The sequence below is a fragment of the Tachyglossus aculeatus genome, chromosome 26 (assembly GCF_015852505.1).
Source record: "Tachyglossus aculeatus isolate mTacAcu1 chromosome 26, mTacAcu1.pri, whole genome shotgun sequence".
Taxonomy (NCBI): domain Eukaryota; kingdom Metazoa; phylum Chordata; class Mammalia; order Monotremata; family Tachyglossidae; genus Tachyglossus; species Tachyglossus aculeatus.
Genome location: NC_052091.1, coordinates 18,756,520 through 18,775,110, shown reverse-complemented (window position 1 = coordinate 18,775,110; position 18,591 = coordinate 18,756,520). Strand labels below are relative to the sequence as shown.

At 46.2% G+C, this 18,591-nt stretch overlaps 1 protein-coding gene across 1 annotated transcript in view; it reads right to left on the bottom strand.

Moving 5' to 3' along the window:
- PDE8A (phosphodiesterase 8A) overlaps positions 1-18,591 on the bottom strand; it is a 223,458-nt gene that overhangs the window by 68,756 nt on the left and 136,111 nt on the right. Inside the window, exons 4-6 of the mRNA XM_038767010.1 lie at positions 7,351-7,541; positions 4,971-5,027; positions 3,108-3,162 (exon numbers count right to left, since the gene is read on the bottom strand). Coding sequence (XP_038622938.1) covers positions 3,108-3,162; positions 4,971-5,027; positions 7,351-7,541 — 303 coding nt within the window. The remainder of the gene's footprint in view (positions 1-3,107; positions 3,163-4,970; positions 5,028-7,350; positions 7,542-18,591) is intronic.

Below are 18,591 nucleotides of genomic sequence, written 5' to 3'. Positions count from 1 at the left end.
GCAGACAAGGGACAGAGGTGGGATTAGAACCCATGATCTTCTGATTACTAGGCCTGGGCTCTATCCATTACGCCATGCTGCTTCTCTGCGCTTAGTACAGTGCCTGGCCCATAGTAAGCCCTTAACAAGTCCCATTATAATTATTATTACATTGTACTATAACATTAATATTAATAATAGTACAATATTCCCCCAGCGCTCAAAATGGTGCCTGGCACATAGTAAGAGCCTAACCAATCCAAGCGCTTAGTCCAGTGCTCTGCACACAGTAAGCGCTCAATAAATACGACTGAATGAATGAATACAACAGAGAAGCACCGTGAATCAGCGGAAAGAGCCCAGGCTTTGGAGTCAGAGGTCATGGGTTCAAATCCCGGCTCCGCCACTTGTCAGCTGTGGGACTCTGGGCAAGTCACTTCACTTCTCTGGGCCTCAGTGACCTCATCTGTAAAATGGGGATGAAGACTGTGAGCCCCCCGTGGACAACCTGATCGCCTTGTAACCTCCCCAGCGCTTAGAACAGTGCTTTGCACCTAGTAATAATAATAATAATGTTGGTATTTGTTAAGCGCTTACTATGTGCCATTAGTAAGTGCTTAATAAATGCCATTATTATTATTACTAATTATTATTAGTACTATTATTATTATAATAATAATATTATTATTATAATATTATTACTATTATTTACTAATATAATTAGTAAATTATATTGCTAACCCCTTTCCCAGCCCCATAGCACTTATGTACACATCTGTAATTTATTTCTATCAATGTCTATCTCCCCACTTTAGACTGTCAGCTCTTTATGGGCGGGGAACGTGTCTGCTTGTTGTTATAGTGTACTCTCCCAAGCGCTTAGTATAGTGCTCTGCACACAGTAAGCGGTCAATACATATAACTGAATGATGGAATGAATAATATTAATGATGTTACTACTTCTACTACTATTAATAATGATGATGGAAACTTCCCCAGTACCTATTGGGTCACGACCTCAGTGTAAGAGCGGGCTTTTTAGGGACTGAGAGAAGACGGCTGGACAGTCGGGCTGGGCACGTCTGCCAGGCTAAAGGCTAGAGGGGCCTTTAGCTTGGCACCTGAACCGCATCAGCTGGGGTAACCTTGAGGCCGATTTCTGCTCTTTGTTTTTTGTTTCAGTTGATGGCTGGGATTTCTTCCCCCGTGGAATGGCTGCCTCCCAGGGGAAAACCCTGAGAGGAACTTTTGCTTTTCTGGGATTTGTGAAGTGGTTACTACGTGCCGGGCGCCGGGGTGGGTACAAGTTAATCAGGTGGAACACAGTCCCCGTTCCGCATAGGGCTCACAGCCTCGGCCCCCGTTTTACAGATGAGGGAGCTGAGGCCCAGAGGAGCGATGTGACTTGCCCAAGGTCACACAGCAGACAAGCCGAGCCAGGACAGAACCATCACGCTGCTGCCCGGATCATCTCTGTGCAGAAACGCTCTGGGCATGTCACTCCCCTCCTCAAAATCTCCAGTGGCTACCAATCAATCTGCACATCAGGCAGAAACTCCTCACCCCTGGGCTTCAAGGCTGTCCATCCCCTCGCCCCCTCCTACCTCACCTCCCTTCTCTCCTTCTCCAGCCCAGCCCGCACCCTCCGCTGCTAATCTCCTCACCGTACCTCGCTCTCGCCTGTCCCGCCATCGACCCCCAGCCCCCGTCCTCCCCCTGGCCCGGAATGCCCTCCCTCCGCCCATCCGCCAAGCTAGCTCTCTTCCTCCCTTCAAAGCCCTACTGAGAGCTCACCTCCTCCAGGAGGCCTTCCCACACTGAGCCCCCTCCTTCCTCTCCCCCTCCCCATAGCCCTACCTCCTTCCCCTCCCCACAGCACCTGTATATGTTTGTACAGATCTATTACTCTATTTTACTTGCACGTATCTACTATTCTATTTATTTTATTTTGTTAATATGTTTTGTTTTGTTGACTGTCTCCCCATTCTAGACTGTGAGCCCGTTGTTGGGTAGGGACCGCCTCTACGTGTTGCCAACTTGTACTTCCCAAGCGCTCAGTGCTCTGCACACAGTAAGCGCTCAGTAAATACGACTGACTGACTGAATGAATGAACCCAGGTCCTTCTGACACCGAGGTCTGTGCTCTGTTCACAGGACAATGAACACTGCAGTGACGTGGAACTGTTAACAGCCCGGGCTAGGTGAGGGACTTGACTCGGCCAGAGCTGACCACAGAAAACACCCAACGTTTTCTTTAAACTGAGGGATGGGAAAAAAAGAAGAAAAAATTGGGCCTCTTTTCTCTCCCTGTCCCCACCCCGATTCTGGACTCATCCCCCCCAGAATGTAAGCTTGCTGTGGGCAGAAAATGCGTCTGTTTACTGTCCTATTGTCCTCCCCAAGCGCTTAGTACAGTGCTCTGCACACAGCAAGCGCTCAATAAATCTGAGTGACCGACTGACTCCCAACTAGCCCAACTTCACATCCCCGTAGGGCATGTGGCCATCAAGGGAAAGCAGCGTTGCCTAGTGGATAGAGCTTTGGGCCCGGGAACCAGAGGACCTGGGTTTTTCATTCATTCATTCGATCAATCGTATTTATTGAGCGCTTACTGTGTGCCGAGCACTGTGCTAAGCACTTGGGCAGTACAAGTTGGCAACACATAGAGATGGTCCCTACCCAACAGCTGGCTCACAGTCTAGAAGGGGGAGACAGACAACGAAACAAAACATATTAACAAAAATAAATAGAATAAATAAGTGCAAATAAAATAAATAAAATAATGGGTTCTAATCCTGACTCTGCCTCTCACCTGCTGTATGACCAAGGGTAAGTCAGTTCACTTCTCCGGACCTCAGCTGTTAGTACGGTGCCTGGCACACAGTAAGCGCTTAACAAAGGCCACGGTTATTATTATTATTAGCTTCCTCGTCTGCAAAATAGGGATTCAATCCCAATTCTCCCTCCTACTTGGCCGCGAGCTCCTAACTAAGAGCTAAGAACAGCGCTTCACACACAGTAAACGCGGAACAAATACCATTTCAAACCAAAAAATAAAACCAACTAGTGACACGACGCAGGCTCTCGCAGACGGATCCCGCCTTTCGTCCGGGGAGGTTGGTACCCACCCGGGTAAAGCCGGCCACAAGCAGAGGCATCACGGAGGCTTCTTCCCGCTCTCCCCTGGAAAAAACAACCAGAATTCAAGAGGTCAGAGGTCAATGGGTAGGCAGTCAGCTGTCCTCCTCACCAACTCCGGCACTACGGGCCTTATTCCCACTCCCCGAGACTCCTGGTTTAACCACGGCAAACCAATAACTATCATCGACTGATTGACTGCCTGATTCTCTCTCCCCCTCTAGACTACAAGTTCACTGTGGGCAAGGAACGAGTCTTCCAAGTCTGTGTTACTGTACTCTTCCAGGCACTTAGAACAGTGCTCGGCACACAGTAAGCGCTCAATAAGTAGCGTTGATGCTGCTGATGACACCGCCCCAAGCGCTCAGTACAGTGCTCAGGTCACCTGTGATCTCCTTCTTACTAAATCCAAGGGCCTCTACTCCATCCTACTCCTTCTCGACCTCTCAGCTGCCTTCGACACTGATGGAAACAGTGTCCAGCCTCGGCTTCGCTGACACTGGCCCCTCCTGGTTCTCCTCCCATTCCTCGGGCCGCTCATTCTCCGTCTCTTTCACAGGCTCCTCCTTTGCCTCCCACCCCGACTGTGGTGGTCCCTCCAAGTTCATTTCTGAGTCTTATTCTTCATCTACCCCCACTCCCTGGGAGAACTCAATCGGTCCCATGGCTTCAACCTCTATGCCTACGATACCCAAATCTCCACCTCCACCTCTGATTTCTCTCTCTCTACAGTCTCGCATTTCCCGCACCTTCAAGACATCTCTACTTGGATGCCCTCTCCACATCTCAAACTTAACATGTCCAAAACAGAACTTATCTTCCCACCCAAATCCAGTCCTCCCTCTGATTTTCCCGTCACTGTAGATGGCCCCACCATCCTTCCTGTCTCACAAGCTTTACCCTTGACTCTCTCATTTAAGCCACAGAGTCAATCCACCACTAAATCCTGTCAGATCGACCTTCACGATATGGCTAAAATCCGCCCTCTCCTCTCCATCCAAACTACTAGCACGTTAATCCAATTAGTTATCCTGTCCCGCCTTGACTTCTGCATCAGCCTCCTTGCTAACCTCCCTGCCTCCCGTCTCTCCCCACTCCAGTCCATACTTCACTCTGCTGCCCGGGTCGTTTTTCTACAAAACCGTTTGGTCCGTGTTTCCCCATTCCTCTTGAACCTCCAGAGGTTGTCCATCTACTCCGCCTCGAACAGAAACTCCTCACCATCGGCTTTAAAACTTTCAATTCTCCTACCTCACCTCGCATCTCTCCTACTACAATCCTACCTCCTCATATCCAACAGACAATGACTTTCCCGCCTTCTTCAAAGCCTTACTGAAGGCACATCTCCAAGAGGCCTTCCTGGACTAAGCCCTCTTTTCCTCTTCTCCCACTCCCTTCTGCGTCCACGGATTTGCTCCCTTTGTTCTCCCCCCTCTCCCAGCCCCAGAGCACTTGTGCAGATTCCTGTGATTTATTTACTTCTATTAATGTCTCTCTCCCCTTCTAGACTGTAAACTAATAGTGGGCAGGGTATGTGTCTGTTTATTGTTCTGTCGCCCTCTCCCAAGCGCCTAATATAGTGCTCTGCCCACAATAAGACAGTCTTTTAGACTGTGAGCCCACTGTTGGGTAGGGACTGTCTCTATATGTTGCCAATTTGTACTCCCCAAGCGCTTAGTACAGTGCTCTGCACACAGTAAGCGCTCAATAAATACGATTGATGATGAATAAGCTCTCAATAAAGACGACTAACCGCTCTGCACACGGTAAGCACTCAGATACCATCCACCGATCGACTGAAGTTATTTTCTTCCAGACTTCCCCCGCTTAAAGTAAAGAGACGGGCCATTTACCTTCGAACTACACCGACAATTACCGTGTTTTCTGAGGATTTTGTTGTTCGGATGGACCTTAAAATAGAAAGGGAGATCGCCTTAAAATTCCAACCAAAATGACCTTCAAATAGCGGCTAAGGTAGTTTTGCAGAATTCCCCAAAGCTCCCAGGACATGGTGCCCTAAGTAGCAAAGAGGAGGATAAGCCCAACATTAGATTGTAAATTCTTCGAGGGGAGGTAATTTCTTTTCCTGAACACGCCCTAACGCTAAGTACAAGGCTCTGCACATAGTAGGGGCTCAGGAATTACTACTGATTGACTTGCAACGAGCCACTGATCGGGATGCCAAGAGGGAGGCTCGAAAGAGACAGGGCAGGGCCGGGCCATTTTATACCACGTTGTACTGTACTTTGCCAAGCGCTCAGTACAGCGTTCTGCCCAAAGTAAGCGCTCAATAAATACGACTGAACGAATGACTGATCCAACCTTAAAAACAAACCTTGTGGCAAGCATGTGTTGTCCAAACGCTCTTATCCAACATGCTGACAGGATTTTTCGTTCAGAAATGGCGTGACCTTGAGGACAGAGCCCGGGCTGGGAGTCAGAAGGACCTGGGTTCTAATCCCGGGCCTGCCAGTTGTCTGCTGTGGGACCTAATGTCTCTGTTTCTTGTTGTCTTGTCCTTTCCCCTCCCAAGCACTTCGTACAGTGCTCTGCACACGCGGTCATTGCTCAATAATTTAAACTTGTGGGCAAGGAACGTGTATGTTTATTGTTATATTGTAATACTACTAATAATAATGGCATTTATTAAGCACTTACCATGTGCAAAGCACCGTTCTGAGCGCCGGGGAGGTTACAAGGTGATCAGGTTGTCCCACGGGGGGCTCACAGTCTTAATCCCCATTTTACAGATGAGGGAACTGAGGCCCGGAGAAGTGAAGTGACTTGCCCCAAGTCCCACAGCTGACAATTGGCGGAGCCGGGATTTGAACCCGTGACCTCTGACTCCCAAGCCCGTGCTCTTTCCAGTGAGCCACGCTGCTTCTGACTCTCTCAAGCGCTTAGTACAGTGCTCTGCACACAGTAAGCGCTCAGTGAACATGAATGAATGAGTCAAGGAATAAATGAACGAATGAACCTTGGGCAAGTCACTTCTTTTCCCTGGGACTTAATTCCCTCATCTGGAGAGTGGAGATTCAACACCTGTTCTCCCTCCTCCTTAGACCATGAGCCCCATTTGGACCTGATAATACCGTAACAGGAATAATAATGGTCTTTGCAAAGTGCCTACTATGTGCCAGCCACTGTACTGAGCGCTGGGGTGGATACAAACAAATCAGGTTGGACGCGGTCCCTCTCCCACACGGGGCTCACGGTCTCAGTCCCCCTTTTCCAGACGAGGTAACTGAGGCCCAGAGAAGGGAGTGGTTCTGTCCACTTCGCTCAGCAGGCGCGGGGTGGAGGCAGGATTAGAACCCAGGACCTTCCCAGGCCCGTGCTCTATCTAGCCCAGCACTTAGTACGGCGCTGGACCCATTCGAAGTGCATAAATATATTGTAAGTGCAAACACTCCTCCCTCTCGGCTTCCAGGCTGTCCATCCCCTCGCCCTCTCCTCCCGCGATTAGAGCCACGATTAGAATCCAGGTCAATCAATCAATCAATCAATCAATCGTATTTAGGCCCTGCTGAGAGCTCACCTCCTCCAGGAGGCCTTCCCAGACTGGGCCCCTTCCTTCCTCTCCCCCTCATCCCCCTCTCCATCCCCCCATCTTACCACCCTCCCTTCCCCACAGCACCTGTATATATGTACATATGTTTGTACATATTTTTTTACTCTATTTATTTATTTATTTAATTTATTTGTACATATCTATTCTATTTCTTTTATTCTGTTAGTATGTTTGGTTTTGTTCTCTGTCTCCCCCTTTTCGACTGTGAGCCCACCGTTGGGTAGGGACTGTCTCTAAATGTTGCCAATTTGTACTTCCCGAGCGCTTAGTCCAGTGCTCTGCCCATAGTAAGCGCTCAATAAATACGATTGATGATGATTTATTGAGCGCTTGCTGTGTGCAGAGCGCTTGGGAAGTCCAAGTTGGCAACACCTAGAGACGGTCCCGACCCGACAGCGGGCTCGCAGTCTAGGAGACGGACGGCAGAACAAAACATATTAACAGAATAAATTAAGCAGAATAGACACGGACCGCCGACTTGTACTTCCCAAGCGCCAAGTACGCGCTCAGTACAATTGAATGAAAAATGCCACAATTTTTGTTTTTCTCTGGGCCTCGGTGTCCTCCTCTGTCGAGTGGGAATTTGATACCCGTTCTCCCGCCCGTTTCGACCGCGAATCCCACTGGGGACAGATATCCCGCCAGCCGGGCCGCCCCCGCACCTGCACAGCGCTTCCGCATCCAACTGCCTCGTATGCCGGTGGTCGATGACGACGATCTCGTGGTGCTTGTCCAGAAAACATTCCAGCGCGGACTGAGGGCTTCTGGCCACCGTGCACGTGAACCCCGCCTTCTCACAGGCCAGGCAGAACCCGTTACTCTGATTATCTTCTTTGGCAAACACTAAGAGTACCTGCGGCGGACGAACGAGAGGAACCGTTTAAGGCCCACGACCGCCTGAGCCCCCGCCTCCTCTACGGCGGCCCGCTGAGGCCTGCTCTGGTTTGCCCCCTCTAGACTGGAAGCCCGTGGTGGGCAGGGAAGGTGTCGGTTCTATTCATTCATTCAGTCGTATTTATTAAAATAATCATAATGATAGCATTTATTAAGTTGGCAACATATAGAGACGGTCCCTATCCAACAGCGGGCTCAAAGTCTAGGAGTTCTGTTGTTCTACTGGACTCTCCCAAGCACTTAGTACCCAATAAGCGCTCAATAAATATGATCGATCGACTATATTTATAATAATAATGACGGCATTTGTTAAGCGCTTACTATGTGCAAAACACTATACTAAGCGATTGGGAAGTACAAGTTGGCAACATATAGAGACGGTCCCTATCCAACAGCGGGCTCAAAGTCTAGGAGTTCTGTTGTTCTACTGGACTCTCCCAAGCACTTAGTACCCAATAAGCGCTCAATAAATATGATCGATCGACTATATTTATAATAATAATGACGGCATTTGTTAAGCACTTACTATGTGCAAAACACTATACTAAGCGATTGGGAAGTACAAGTTGGCAACATATAGAGACGGTCCCTATCCAACAGCGGGCTCACAGTCTAGGAGTTCTATTGTTCTACTGGACTCTCCCAAGCACTTAGTATCCAATAAGCGCTCAATAAATACGATCGACTACATTTATAAAAATAATGACGGCATTTGTTAAGCGCTTTCTATGTGCAAAGCACTGTACTAAGCGCTTGGGAAGTACAAGTTGGCGACATATAGAGACGGTCACTATCCCACAGCGGGCTCACAGTCTAGGAGTTCTGTTGTTCTACTGGACTCTCCCAAGCACTTAGTACCCAATAAGCGCTCAAAAAATACGATCAATCGACTATATTTATAATAATAATGATGGCATTTGTTAAGCGCTTACTATGTGCAAAGCACTGTACTAAGCGCTTGGGAAGTACGAGTTGGCAACATATAGAGACGGTCCCTATCCAACAGTGGGCTCACAGTCTAGGAGTTCTACTGTTCTACTGGACTCTCCCAAGCACTTAGTATTCAATAAGCGCTCAATAAATACGATCGATCGACTATATTTGTAATAATAATGATGGCATTTGTTAAGCGCTTACTATGTGCAAAGCACTGTACTAAGCGCTTGGGAAGTACAAGCTGGCAACATATAGAGACGGTCCCTATCCAACAGCGGGCTCACAGTCTAGAAGTTCTGTTGTTCTACTGGACTCTCCCAAGCACTTAGTACCCAATAAGCGATCAACAAATACGATCGATCGACTATATTTATAATAATAATGACAGCATTTGTTAAGCGCTTACTCTGTGCAAAGCACTGTACTAAGCGCTTGGGAAGTACAAGTTGGCAACATATAGAGACGGTCCCTATCCAACAGCAGGCTCACAGTCTAGGAGTTCTATTGTTCTACTGGACTCTCCCAAGCATTTAGTACCCAATTGTTGTGCCGAGAATCAGCGAGTGAGACCCAAGTAGAAATTTAGAAGTGACACAATAAGCGCTCAATAAATATGATCGATAGACTATATTTATAATAATAATGACGGCATTTGTTAAGCGCTTGCTATGTGCAAAGCACTGTACTAAGCGCTTGGGGCGTACAAGTTGGCAACATATAGAGACGGTCCCTATCCAACAGTGGGCTCACAGTCTAGGAGTTCTATTGTTCTACTGGATTCTCCCAAGCACTTAGTACCCAATAAGCGCTCAATAAATACGATCGATCAACTATATTTATAATAATAATGATGGCATTTATTAAGCGCTTACTATGTGCAAAATACTATACTAAGCGATTGGGAAGTACAAGTTGGCAACATATAGACACGGTCCCTATCCAACAGCAGGCTCACAGTCTAGGAGTTCTATTGTTCTACTGGACTCTCCCAAGCACTTAGTACCCAATAAGCGCTCAATAAATACGATCGATTGACTATATTTATAAAAATAATGACGGCATTTGTTAAGCGCTTACTATGTGCAAAGCACTGTACTAAGCGCTTGGGATGTACAAGTTGGCAACAAATAGAGACGGTCACTATCCAACAGCGGGCTCACAGTCTAGGAGTTCTGTTCTTCTACTGGACTCTCCCAAGCACTTAGTACCCAATAAGCGCTCAATAAATACGATCGATCGACTATATTTACAATAATAATGATGGCATTTGTTAAGCACTTACTATGTGCAAAACACTATACTAAGCGCTTGGGAAGTACAAGTTGTCAACATATAGAGATGGTCCCTATCCAACAGCAGGCTCACAGTCTAGAAGTTCTGTTGTTCTACTGGACTCTCCCAAGCACTTAGTACAGTGCTCAGCACCCAAAAAGTGCTCAATAAATATGATCGATCGACTATATAATAATAATGATGGCATTTGTTAAGCGCTTACTCTGTGCAAAGCACTGTACTAAGCGCTTGGGAAGTACGAGTTGGCGACATATAGAGACGGTCCCTATCCAACAGCGGGCTCACAGTCTAGAAGTTCTGTTGTTCTACTGGACTCTCCCAAGCACTTAGTACCCAATAAGCACTAAATAAATACGATTGATCGACTATATAATAATAATGATGGCATTTGTTAAGCGCTTACTCTGTGCAAAGCACTGTACTAAGTGCTTGGGAAGTACAAGTTGGCGACATATAGAGACGGTCCCTATCCAACAGCGGGCTCACAGTCTTGGAGTTCTATTGTTCTACTGGACTCTCCCAAGCACTTAGTACCCAATAAGCGCTCAATAAATATGATCGATGGACTATATTTATAATAATAATGATGGCATTTGTTAAGTGCTTACTCTGTGCAAAGCACTGTACTAAGCGCTTGGGAAGTACGAGTTGGCAACATATAGAGACGGTCCCTATCCAACAGCGGGCTCACAGTCTAGGAGTTCTATTGTTCTACTGGACTCTCCCAAGCACTTAGTACCCAATAAGCGCTCAATAAATATGATCGATCGACTATATTTATAATAATAATGACGGCATTTGTTAAGCGCTTACTATGTGCAAAGCACTGTCTAAGCGCTTGGGAAGTACAAGTTGGCAACATATAGAGATGGTCCCTATCCAACAGCGGGCTCACAGTCTAGGAGTTCTACTGTTCTACTGGACTCTCCCAAGCACTTAGTACCCAATAAGCGCTCAATAAATACGATCGATCGACTATATTTATAATAATAACGATGGCATTTGTTAAGCGCTTACTATGTGCAAAGCACTGTACTAAGCGCTTGGGAAGTACGAGTTGGCAACATATAGAGACCGTCCCTATTCAACAGCGGGCTCACAGTCTAGGAGTTCTATTGTTCTACTGGACTCTCCCAAGCACGTAGTACAGTGCTCGGCACCCAATAAGCGCTCAATAAATACGATCGATAGACTATATTTATAATAATAATGACGGCATTTGTTAAGCGCTTGCTATGTGCAAACCACTGTACTAAGCGCTTGGGGAGTACAAGTTGGCAACATATAGAGACGGTCCCAATCCAACAGTGGGCTCACAGTCTAGGAGTTCTATTGTTCTACTGGATTCTCCCAAGCACTCAGTACCCAATAAGCGCTCAATAAATACGATCGATCGACTATATTCATAATAATAATGATGGCATTTATTAAGCGCTTACTATGTGCAAAACACTATACTAAGCGATTGGGAAGTACAAGTTGGCAACATATAGAGACGGTCCCTATCCAACAGCGGGCTCACAGTCTAGGAGTTCTATTGTTCTACTGGACTCTCCCAAGCACTTAGTACCCAATAAGCGCTCAATAAATACGATCGATCGACTATATTTATAATAATAACGATGGCATTTGTTAAGCGCTTACTATGTGCAAAGCACTGTACTAAGCGCTTGGGAAGTACGAGTTGGCAACATATAGAGACCGTCCCTATTCAACAGCAGGCTCACAGTCTAGGAGTTCTATTGTTCTACTGGACTCTCCCAAGCACGTAGTACAGTGCTCGGCACCCAATAAGCGCTCAATAAATACGATCGATAGACTATATTTATAATAATAATGACGGCATTTGTTAAGCGCTTGCTATGTGCAAAGCACTGTACTAAGCGCTTGGGGAGTACAAGTTGGCAACATATAGAGACGGTCCCAATCCAACAGTGGGCTCACAGTCTAGGAGTTCTATTGTTCTACTGGATTCTCCCAAGCACTCAGTACCCAATAAGCGCTCAATAAATACGATCGATCGACTATATTCATAATAATAATGATGGCATTTATTAAGCGCTTACTATGTGCAAAACACTATACTAAGCGATTGGGAAGTACAAGTTGGCAACATATAGAGACGGTCCCTATCCAACAGCGGGCTCACAGTCTAGGAGTTCTATTGTTCTACTGGACTCTCCCAAGCACTTAGTACCCAATAAGCGCTCAATAAATACGATCGATCGACTATATTTATAATAATAACGATGGCATTTGTTAAGCGCTTACTATGTGCAAAGCACTGTACTAAGCGCTTGGGAAGTACGAGTTGGCAACATATAGAGACCGTCCCTATTCAACAGCAGGCTCACAGTCTAGGAGTTCTATTGTTCTACTGGACTCTCCCAAGCACGTAGTACAGTGCTCGGCACCCAATAAGCGCTCAATAAATACGATCGATAGACTATATTTATAATAATAATGACGGCATTTGTTAAGCGCTTGCTATGTGCAAAGCACTGTACTAAGCGCTTGGGGAGTACAAGTTGGCAACATATAGAGACGGTCCCTATCCAACAGTGGGCTCACAGTCTAGGAGTTCTATTGTTCTACTGGATTCTCCCAAGCACTCAGTACCCAATAAGCGCTCAATAAATACGATCGATCGACTATATTTATAATAACAATGATGGCATTTATTAAGCGCTTACTATGTGCAAAACACTATACTAAGCGATTGGGAAGTACAAGTTGGCAACATATAGAGACGGTCCCTATCCAACAGCGGGCTCACAGTCTAGGAGTTCTATTGTTCTACTGGACTCTCCCAAGCACTTAGTACCCAATAAGCGCTCAATAAATACGATCAATCGACTATATTTATAAAAATAATGACGGCATTTGTTAAGCGCTTACTATGTGCAAAGCACTGTACTAAGCGCTTGGGAAGTACAAGTTGGCAACATATGGAGACGGTCACTATCCAACAGCGGGCTCACAGTCTAGGAGTTCTGTTGTTCTACTGGACTCTCCCAAGCACTTAGTACCCAATAAGCGCTCAATAAATACGATCGGTTGACTATATAATAATAATGATGGCATTTGTTAAGCGCTTACTATGTGCAAAACACTATACTAAGCGCTTGGGAAGTACAAGTTGGCAACATACAGAGATGGTCCCTATCCAACAGCAGGCTCACAGTCTAGAAGTTCTGTTGTTCTACTGGACTCTCCCAAGCACTTAGTACAGTGCTCAGCACCCAAAAAGTGCTCAATAAATATGATCGATCGACTATATAATAATAATGATGGCATTTGTTAAGCGCTTACTCTGTGCAAAGCACTGTACTAAGCGCTTGGGAAGTATGAGTTGGCGACATATAGAGACGGTCCCTATCCAACAGCGGGCTCACGGTCTAGAAGTTCTATTGTTCTACTGGACTCTCCCAAGCACTTAGTACAGTGCTCGGCACCCAATAAGCGCTCAATAAATACGATCAATCGACTATATTTATAATAATAATGATGGCATTTGTTAAGTGCTTACTCTGTGCAAAGCACTGTACTAAGCGCTTGGGAAGTACAAGCTGGCAACATATAGAGACGGTCCCTATCCAACGGCGGGCTCACAGTCTAGGAGTTCTATTGTTCTACTGGACTCTCCCAAGCACTTAGTACAGTGCTTGGCACCCAGTAAGCGCTCAATAAATACGATCGATCGACTATATTTATAATAATAATGATGGCATTTGTTAAGCGCTTACTATGTGCAAAGCACTGTACTAAGCGCTTGGGAAGTACAAGTTGGCAGCATATAGAGATGGTCCCTATCCAACAGCGGGCTCACAGTCTAGAAGTTCTGTTGTTCTACTGGACTCTCCCAAGCACTTAGTACAGTGCTCGGCACCCAATAAGCACTCAATAAATACGATCGATCGACTATATTTATAATAATAATGGATGGCATTTGTTAAGCGCTTACTATGTGCAAAGCACTGTACTAAGCGCTTGGGAAGTACGAGTTGGCAACATATAGAGACGGTCCCTATCCAACAGCGGGCTCACAGTCTAGGAGTTCTGTTGTTCTACTGGACTCTCCCAAGCACTTAGTACCCAATAAGCGCTCAATAAATATTATCGATCGACTATATTTATAATAATAATGACAGCATTTGTTAAGCGCTTACTATGTGCAAAGCACTGTCTAAGCGCTTGGGAAGTACGAGTTGGCAACATATAGCGACGGTCCCTATCCAACAGTGGGCTCACAGTCTCGGAGTTCTGTTGTTCTACTGGACTCTTCCAAGCACTTAGTACCCAATAAGCGCTCAATAAATACGATCGATCGACTATATTTATAATAATAATGATGGCATTTGTTAAGCGCTTACTCTGTGCAAAGCACTGTACTAAGCGCTTGGGAAGTACAAGTTGGCGACATATAGAGACGGTCCCTATCCAACAGCGGGCTCACAGTCTAGGAGTTCTATTGTTCTACTGGACTCTCCCAAGCACTTAGTACCCAATAAGCGCTCAATAAATACGATCGATCGACTATATTTATAATAATAATGATGGCATTTGTTAAGCGCTTACTATGTGCAAAACACTGTACTAAGCGCTTGGGAAGTACGAGTTGGCAACATATAGAGACGGTCCCTATCCAACAGCAGGCTCACAGTCTAGAAGTTCTGTTGTTCTACTGGACTCTCCCAAGCACTTAGTACAGTGCTCAGCACCCAATAAGCGCTCAATAAATACGATCGATCGACTATATTTATAATAATAATGATGGCATTTGTTAAGCGCTTACTATGTGCAAAGCGCTGTTCTAAGCGCTGGGGGGGGGGATACAAGGTGATCAGGTTGTCCCACGTGGGGCTCACAGTCTTAATCCCCATTTTACAGATGAGGGAACTGAGGCTCAGAGAAGTGACTTGCGCAAGGTCACACAGCAGACATGTGGCGGAGCTGGGATTCGAACCCATGACCTCTGACTCCCAAGCCTGGGCTCTTACCACTGAGCCACGCTGCTTCTCGCGTGGCTGTCTGTCCTCCTCTCTAGACTGTGAGCTTGTTGTGGGCAGGGAATTGTGTCCATTCTATTTTCCTAGTGTACTCTCCCAAGCGCTTAGTACAGTGCTCGGCACCCAGTAAACACTCCATGAGTACGACTGACTGACTGTTTATATTAACGTCTTAACACGGTAAGCTCATTTGGGGCAGGGAATTATTTTAATTCTATTTCAATCGTATTTTCAATCGTATTTATTGAGCGCTTACTATGTGCAGAGCACTGTACTAAGCGCTTGGGAAGTCCAAATTGGCAACATATAGAGACCGTCCCTACCCGACAGTGGGCTCACAGTCTAAAAGACTATTTGTTCTGACGATTTTGACACCTGCCTACGTGTTTTGTTGTGTCGTCAGTCTCCCCCTTCTAATCAATCAATCGTATTTATTGAGCGCTTACTATGTGCAGAGCACTGTACTAAGTGCTTGGGAAGTCCAAATTGGCAACATATAGAGACCGTCCCTACCCAACAGTGGGCTCACAGTCTAAAAGACTATTTGTTCTGACGATTTTGACACCTGCCTACGTGTTTTGTTGTGTCGTCAGTCTCCCCCTTCTAATCAATCAATCGTATTTATTGAGCGCTTACTATGTGCAGAGCACTGTACTAGGCGCTTGGGAGAGTACACTAGGAAAACAGGACGGACACAATTCTTCTAGACCGTGAGCCCATTGTTGGGTAGGGACCGTCTCTAGATGTTGCCGACCTCTACCTCCCAAGTGCTTAGTACAGTGCTCTGCACACAGTAAGCGCTCAATAAGTACGACTGAATGGAAGAATGAAAGGGAACATGGTTCTACTGTTCTGCTGGACTCTTCTAAAGTGCTTAGTACCGTGCTCGGCACACAGTAAGTATTCGATAAATATTACTGATTGACTGTTTAATGTCTGCCCCTCTGGACTGTACGCTCCCTTTGGGCGGGGATCGTGTCTGTTCTATTGTTCTATTGGACTCTCCCAAGAGCTTAGTAGTAATAATAATAATAATAATAATAATAATAATAATAATAATAATAATAATGGCATTTATTAAGCGCTTACTATGTGCTTAGGAGGCTTTCCCAGACTGAGCCCCTTCCTTCCTCTCCCCCTCGTCCCCCTCTCCATCCCCCCCATCTTACCTCCTTCCCTTCCCCACAGCACCTGTATATGTGGATATATGTTTGTACATATTTATTACTCTATTTATTTATTCATTTATTTATTTATTTTATTTGTACATATCTATTCTATTTATTTTATTTTGTTAGTACGTTTGGTTTTGTTCTCTGTCTCCCCCCTTTTATCATCATCATCATCATCATCAATCGTATTTATTGAGCGCTTACTATGTGCAGAGCACTGTACTAAGCGCTTGGGAAGTACAAATTGGCAACATATAGAGACAGTCCCTACCCAACAGTGGGCTCACAGTCTAAAAGGGGGAGACAGAGAACAAAACCAAACATACTAACAAAATAAAATAAATAGAATAGATATGTACAAATAAAATAGAGTAAAAAATATGTACAAACATATATACATCTCTTCATCTCTCCACGTCTCTGACTCTGCACATTTCTCAATCTCTCACTCCGTGTGCATCTCTGCATCTCAATCATTTGGTAATATTTTAAGTTTTTACTGTGTGCAAAGCACTATGATAAACGCTTGGGAGGGTTACACTAGAAGACGACAGGATCCCTGCCCTCCTGGAGGCTTCCAGTCACTCCGGAGGCGAGATTTAACGTAATTTGGGAAGAAGGGGATTAAAAACTAGAGTGTGTAAATCAATAATTTACGAAGGGGGGGAAGAAGGGGATTAAAAAGTAGAGTGTGTAAATCAGATTTTTAGACTTTTAGATTGTGAGCCCGCTGCTGGGTAGGGACCGTCTCTAGATGTTGCCAATTTGTGCTTCCCAAGCGCTTAGTCCAGTGCTCTGCACATAGTAAGCGCTCAATAAATACGATTGATGATGATGATGTGCAAAGCACTGTTCCCACGGGGGGCTCACAGTCATAACCCCCATTTTACAGATGAGGCCCAGAGAAGTGAAGTGACTTACCCAAAGTCACCCAGCTGACAAGTGGCGGAGCTGGGATTCGAACCCCTGACCTCTGACTCCAAAGCCCGGGCTCTTTCCACTGAGCCACGCTGTACTGTACTTGGCACCCGATAAGTGCTCAATAAATACGACGGACTGGCTGACTGCCTGTCTGTGCTCAAGACTTTCTCCCCCAGCCCCCTTTCTTCCTTGCCCTCTCCCGTCAGGCGGGTCTCTCCACCGTCACCGAGCCCCGGGTCGCTCAGTACACTGCCATTCCCCCCCTGCCGAGTGGGTCTCATCCCCTCCCGCTTCCGCACCGGGAAAAGAGAGGGGCGTCGGCGTGCTCCCGACCCCAAACGTCGCTCCGAATGGGCCCACTAGCTCACAGGCGTCCGTCCCGGCTCAAACGGAGCCCCACGGCCAACTGGAGGAGTCACAAGGTCATGGGTTCGAATCCCGGCCCCGCCACTTGTCTGCTCTGTGGCCTTGGGAAAGTCGCTTCACGTCTCTGGGTCTCATCGGGAAAACGGGGATGAAGACTGGGCTCCCTAGGAAGGACTGTGTCCAACCGGGTTTGCTTGGATCCAGCCCAGCGCTTAGTACAGTGCCTGGAGTATAGTAAGCAGGCGCTTAACAAATACCGCAGTGATTATTATCATTATTACCAGCTCCCAGAGGGCCTTACCAGCCGACAGCGGGTCCAACGTCAAGGAGGGGGGCTTGTCATCATCATCATCATCATCAATCGTATTTATTGAGCGCTTACTGTGTGCAGAGCACTGTACTAAGCGCTTGGGAAGTACAAATTGGCAACATGTAGAGACAGTCCCTACCCAACAGTGGGCTCACAGTCTAAAAGACTGTCGGCTCCCAGTGGTCTGTACATTGGTAACAAATACCACAATTATTATTTTATCAGCCGACAGCGGGTCCAACGTCAAGGGGAGGGACTTGTCGGCTCCCACTGGGCCTCACTAGAGACCATTTTCCTTTCCTGGGCCCCGAGTTCGGTTCTTTGGGATACTAATAATAGCAATAATAATACTAATAGCTGGCATTTGTTAAGCGTTTACTATGTGTCAGGCGCTGGACAAGCGCCTGTATATATAATAATAATAATGATGGCATTTATTACGCGCTTACTATGTGCACAGCACTGTTCTAAGCGCTGGGGAATTTACAAGGTGACCAGGTTGCCCCACGGGGGGCTCACCATCTTAGTCCCCATTTTACAGAGGAGGTAACTGAGGCCCAGAGAAGTGAAGTGACTTGCCCAATGTATATATCACCTGTATATATGCTTTATACATATTTATTACTCTATTTATTTATTTTACTTGTCCATATCTATTCTATTTATTTTATTTTGTTGGTATGTTTGGTTTTGTTCTCCGTCTCCCCCTTTTAGACTGGGAGCCCACTGCTGGGTAGGGACCATCACTAGATGTTGCCAACTTGGACTTCCCAAGCGCTTAGTAAAGTGCTCTGCACACAGTAAGTGCTTAATAAATACGATTGATGATGATGATGACAAGCAATACAAGCAAATCGGGTTGGACGCTGTCCCCGTCCCACACGGGGCTCACTGTCTTAATCCCCATTTTAGAGATGAGGGAACTGAGGCCCAGAGAAGTGATGTGGCTTGACTTGTCCTCTGGTCTGTAAGCGCTTAGAACAGTGCTTTGCACATAGTAAG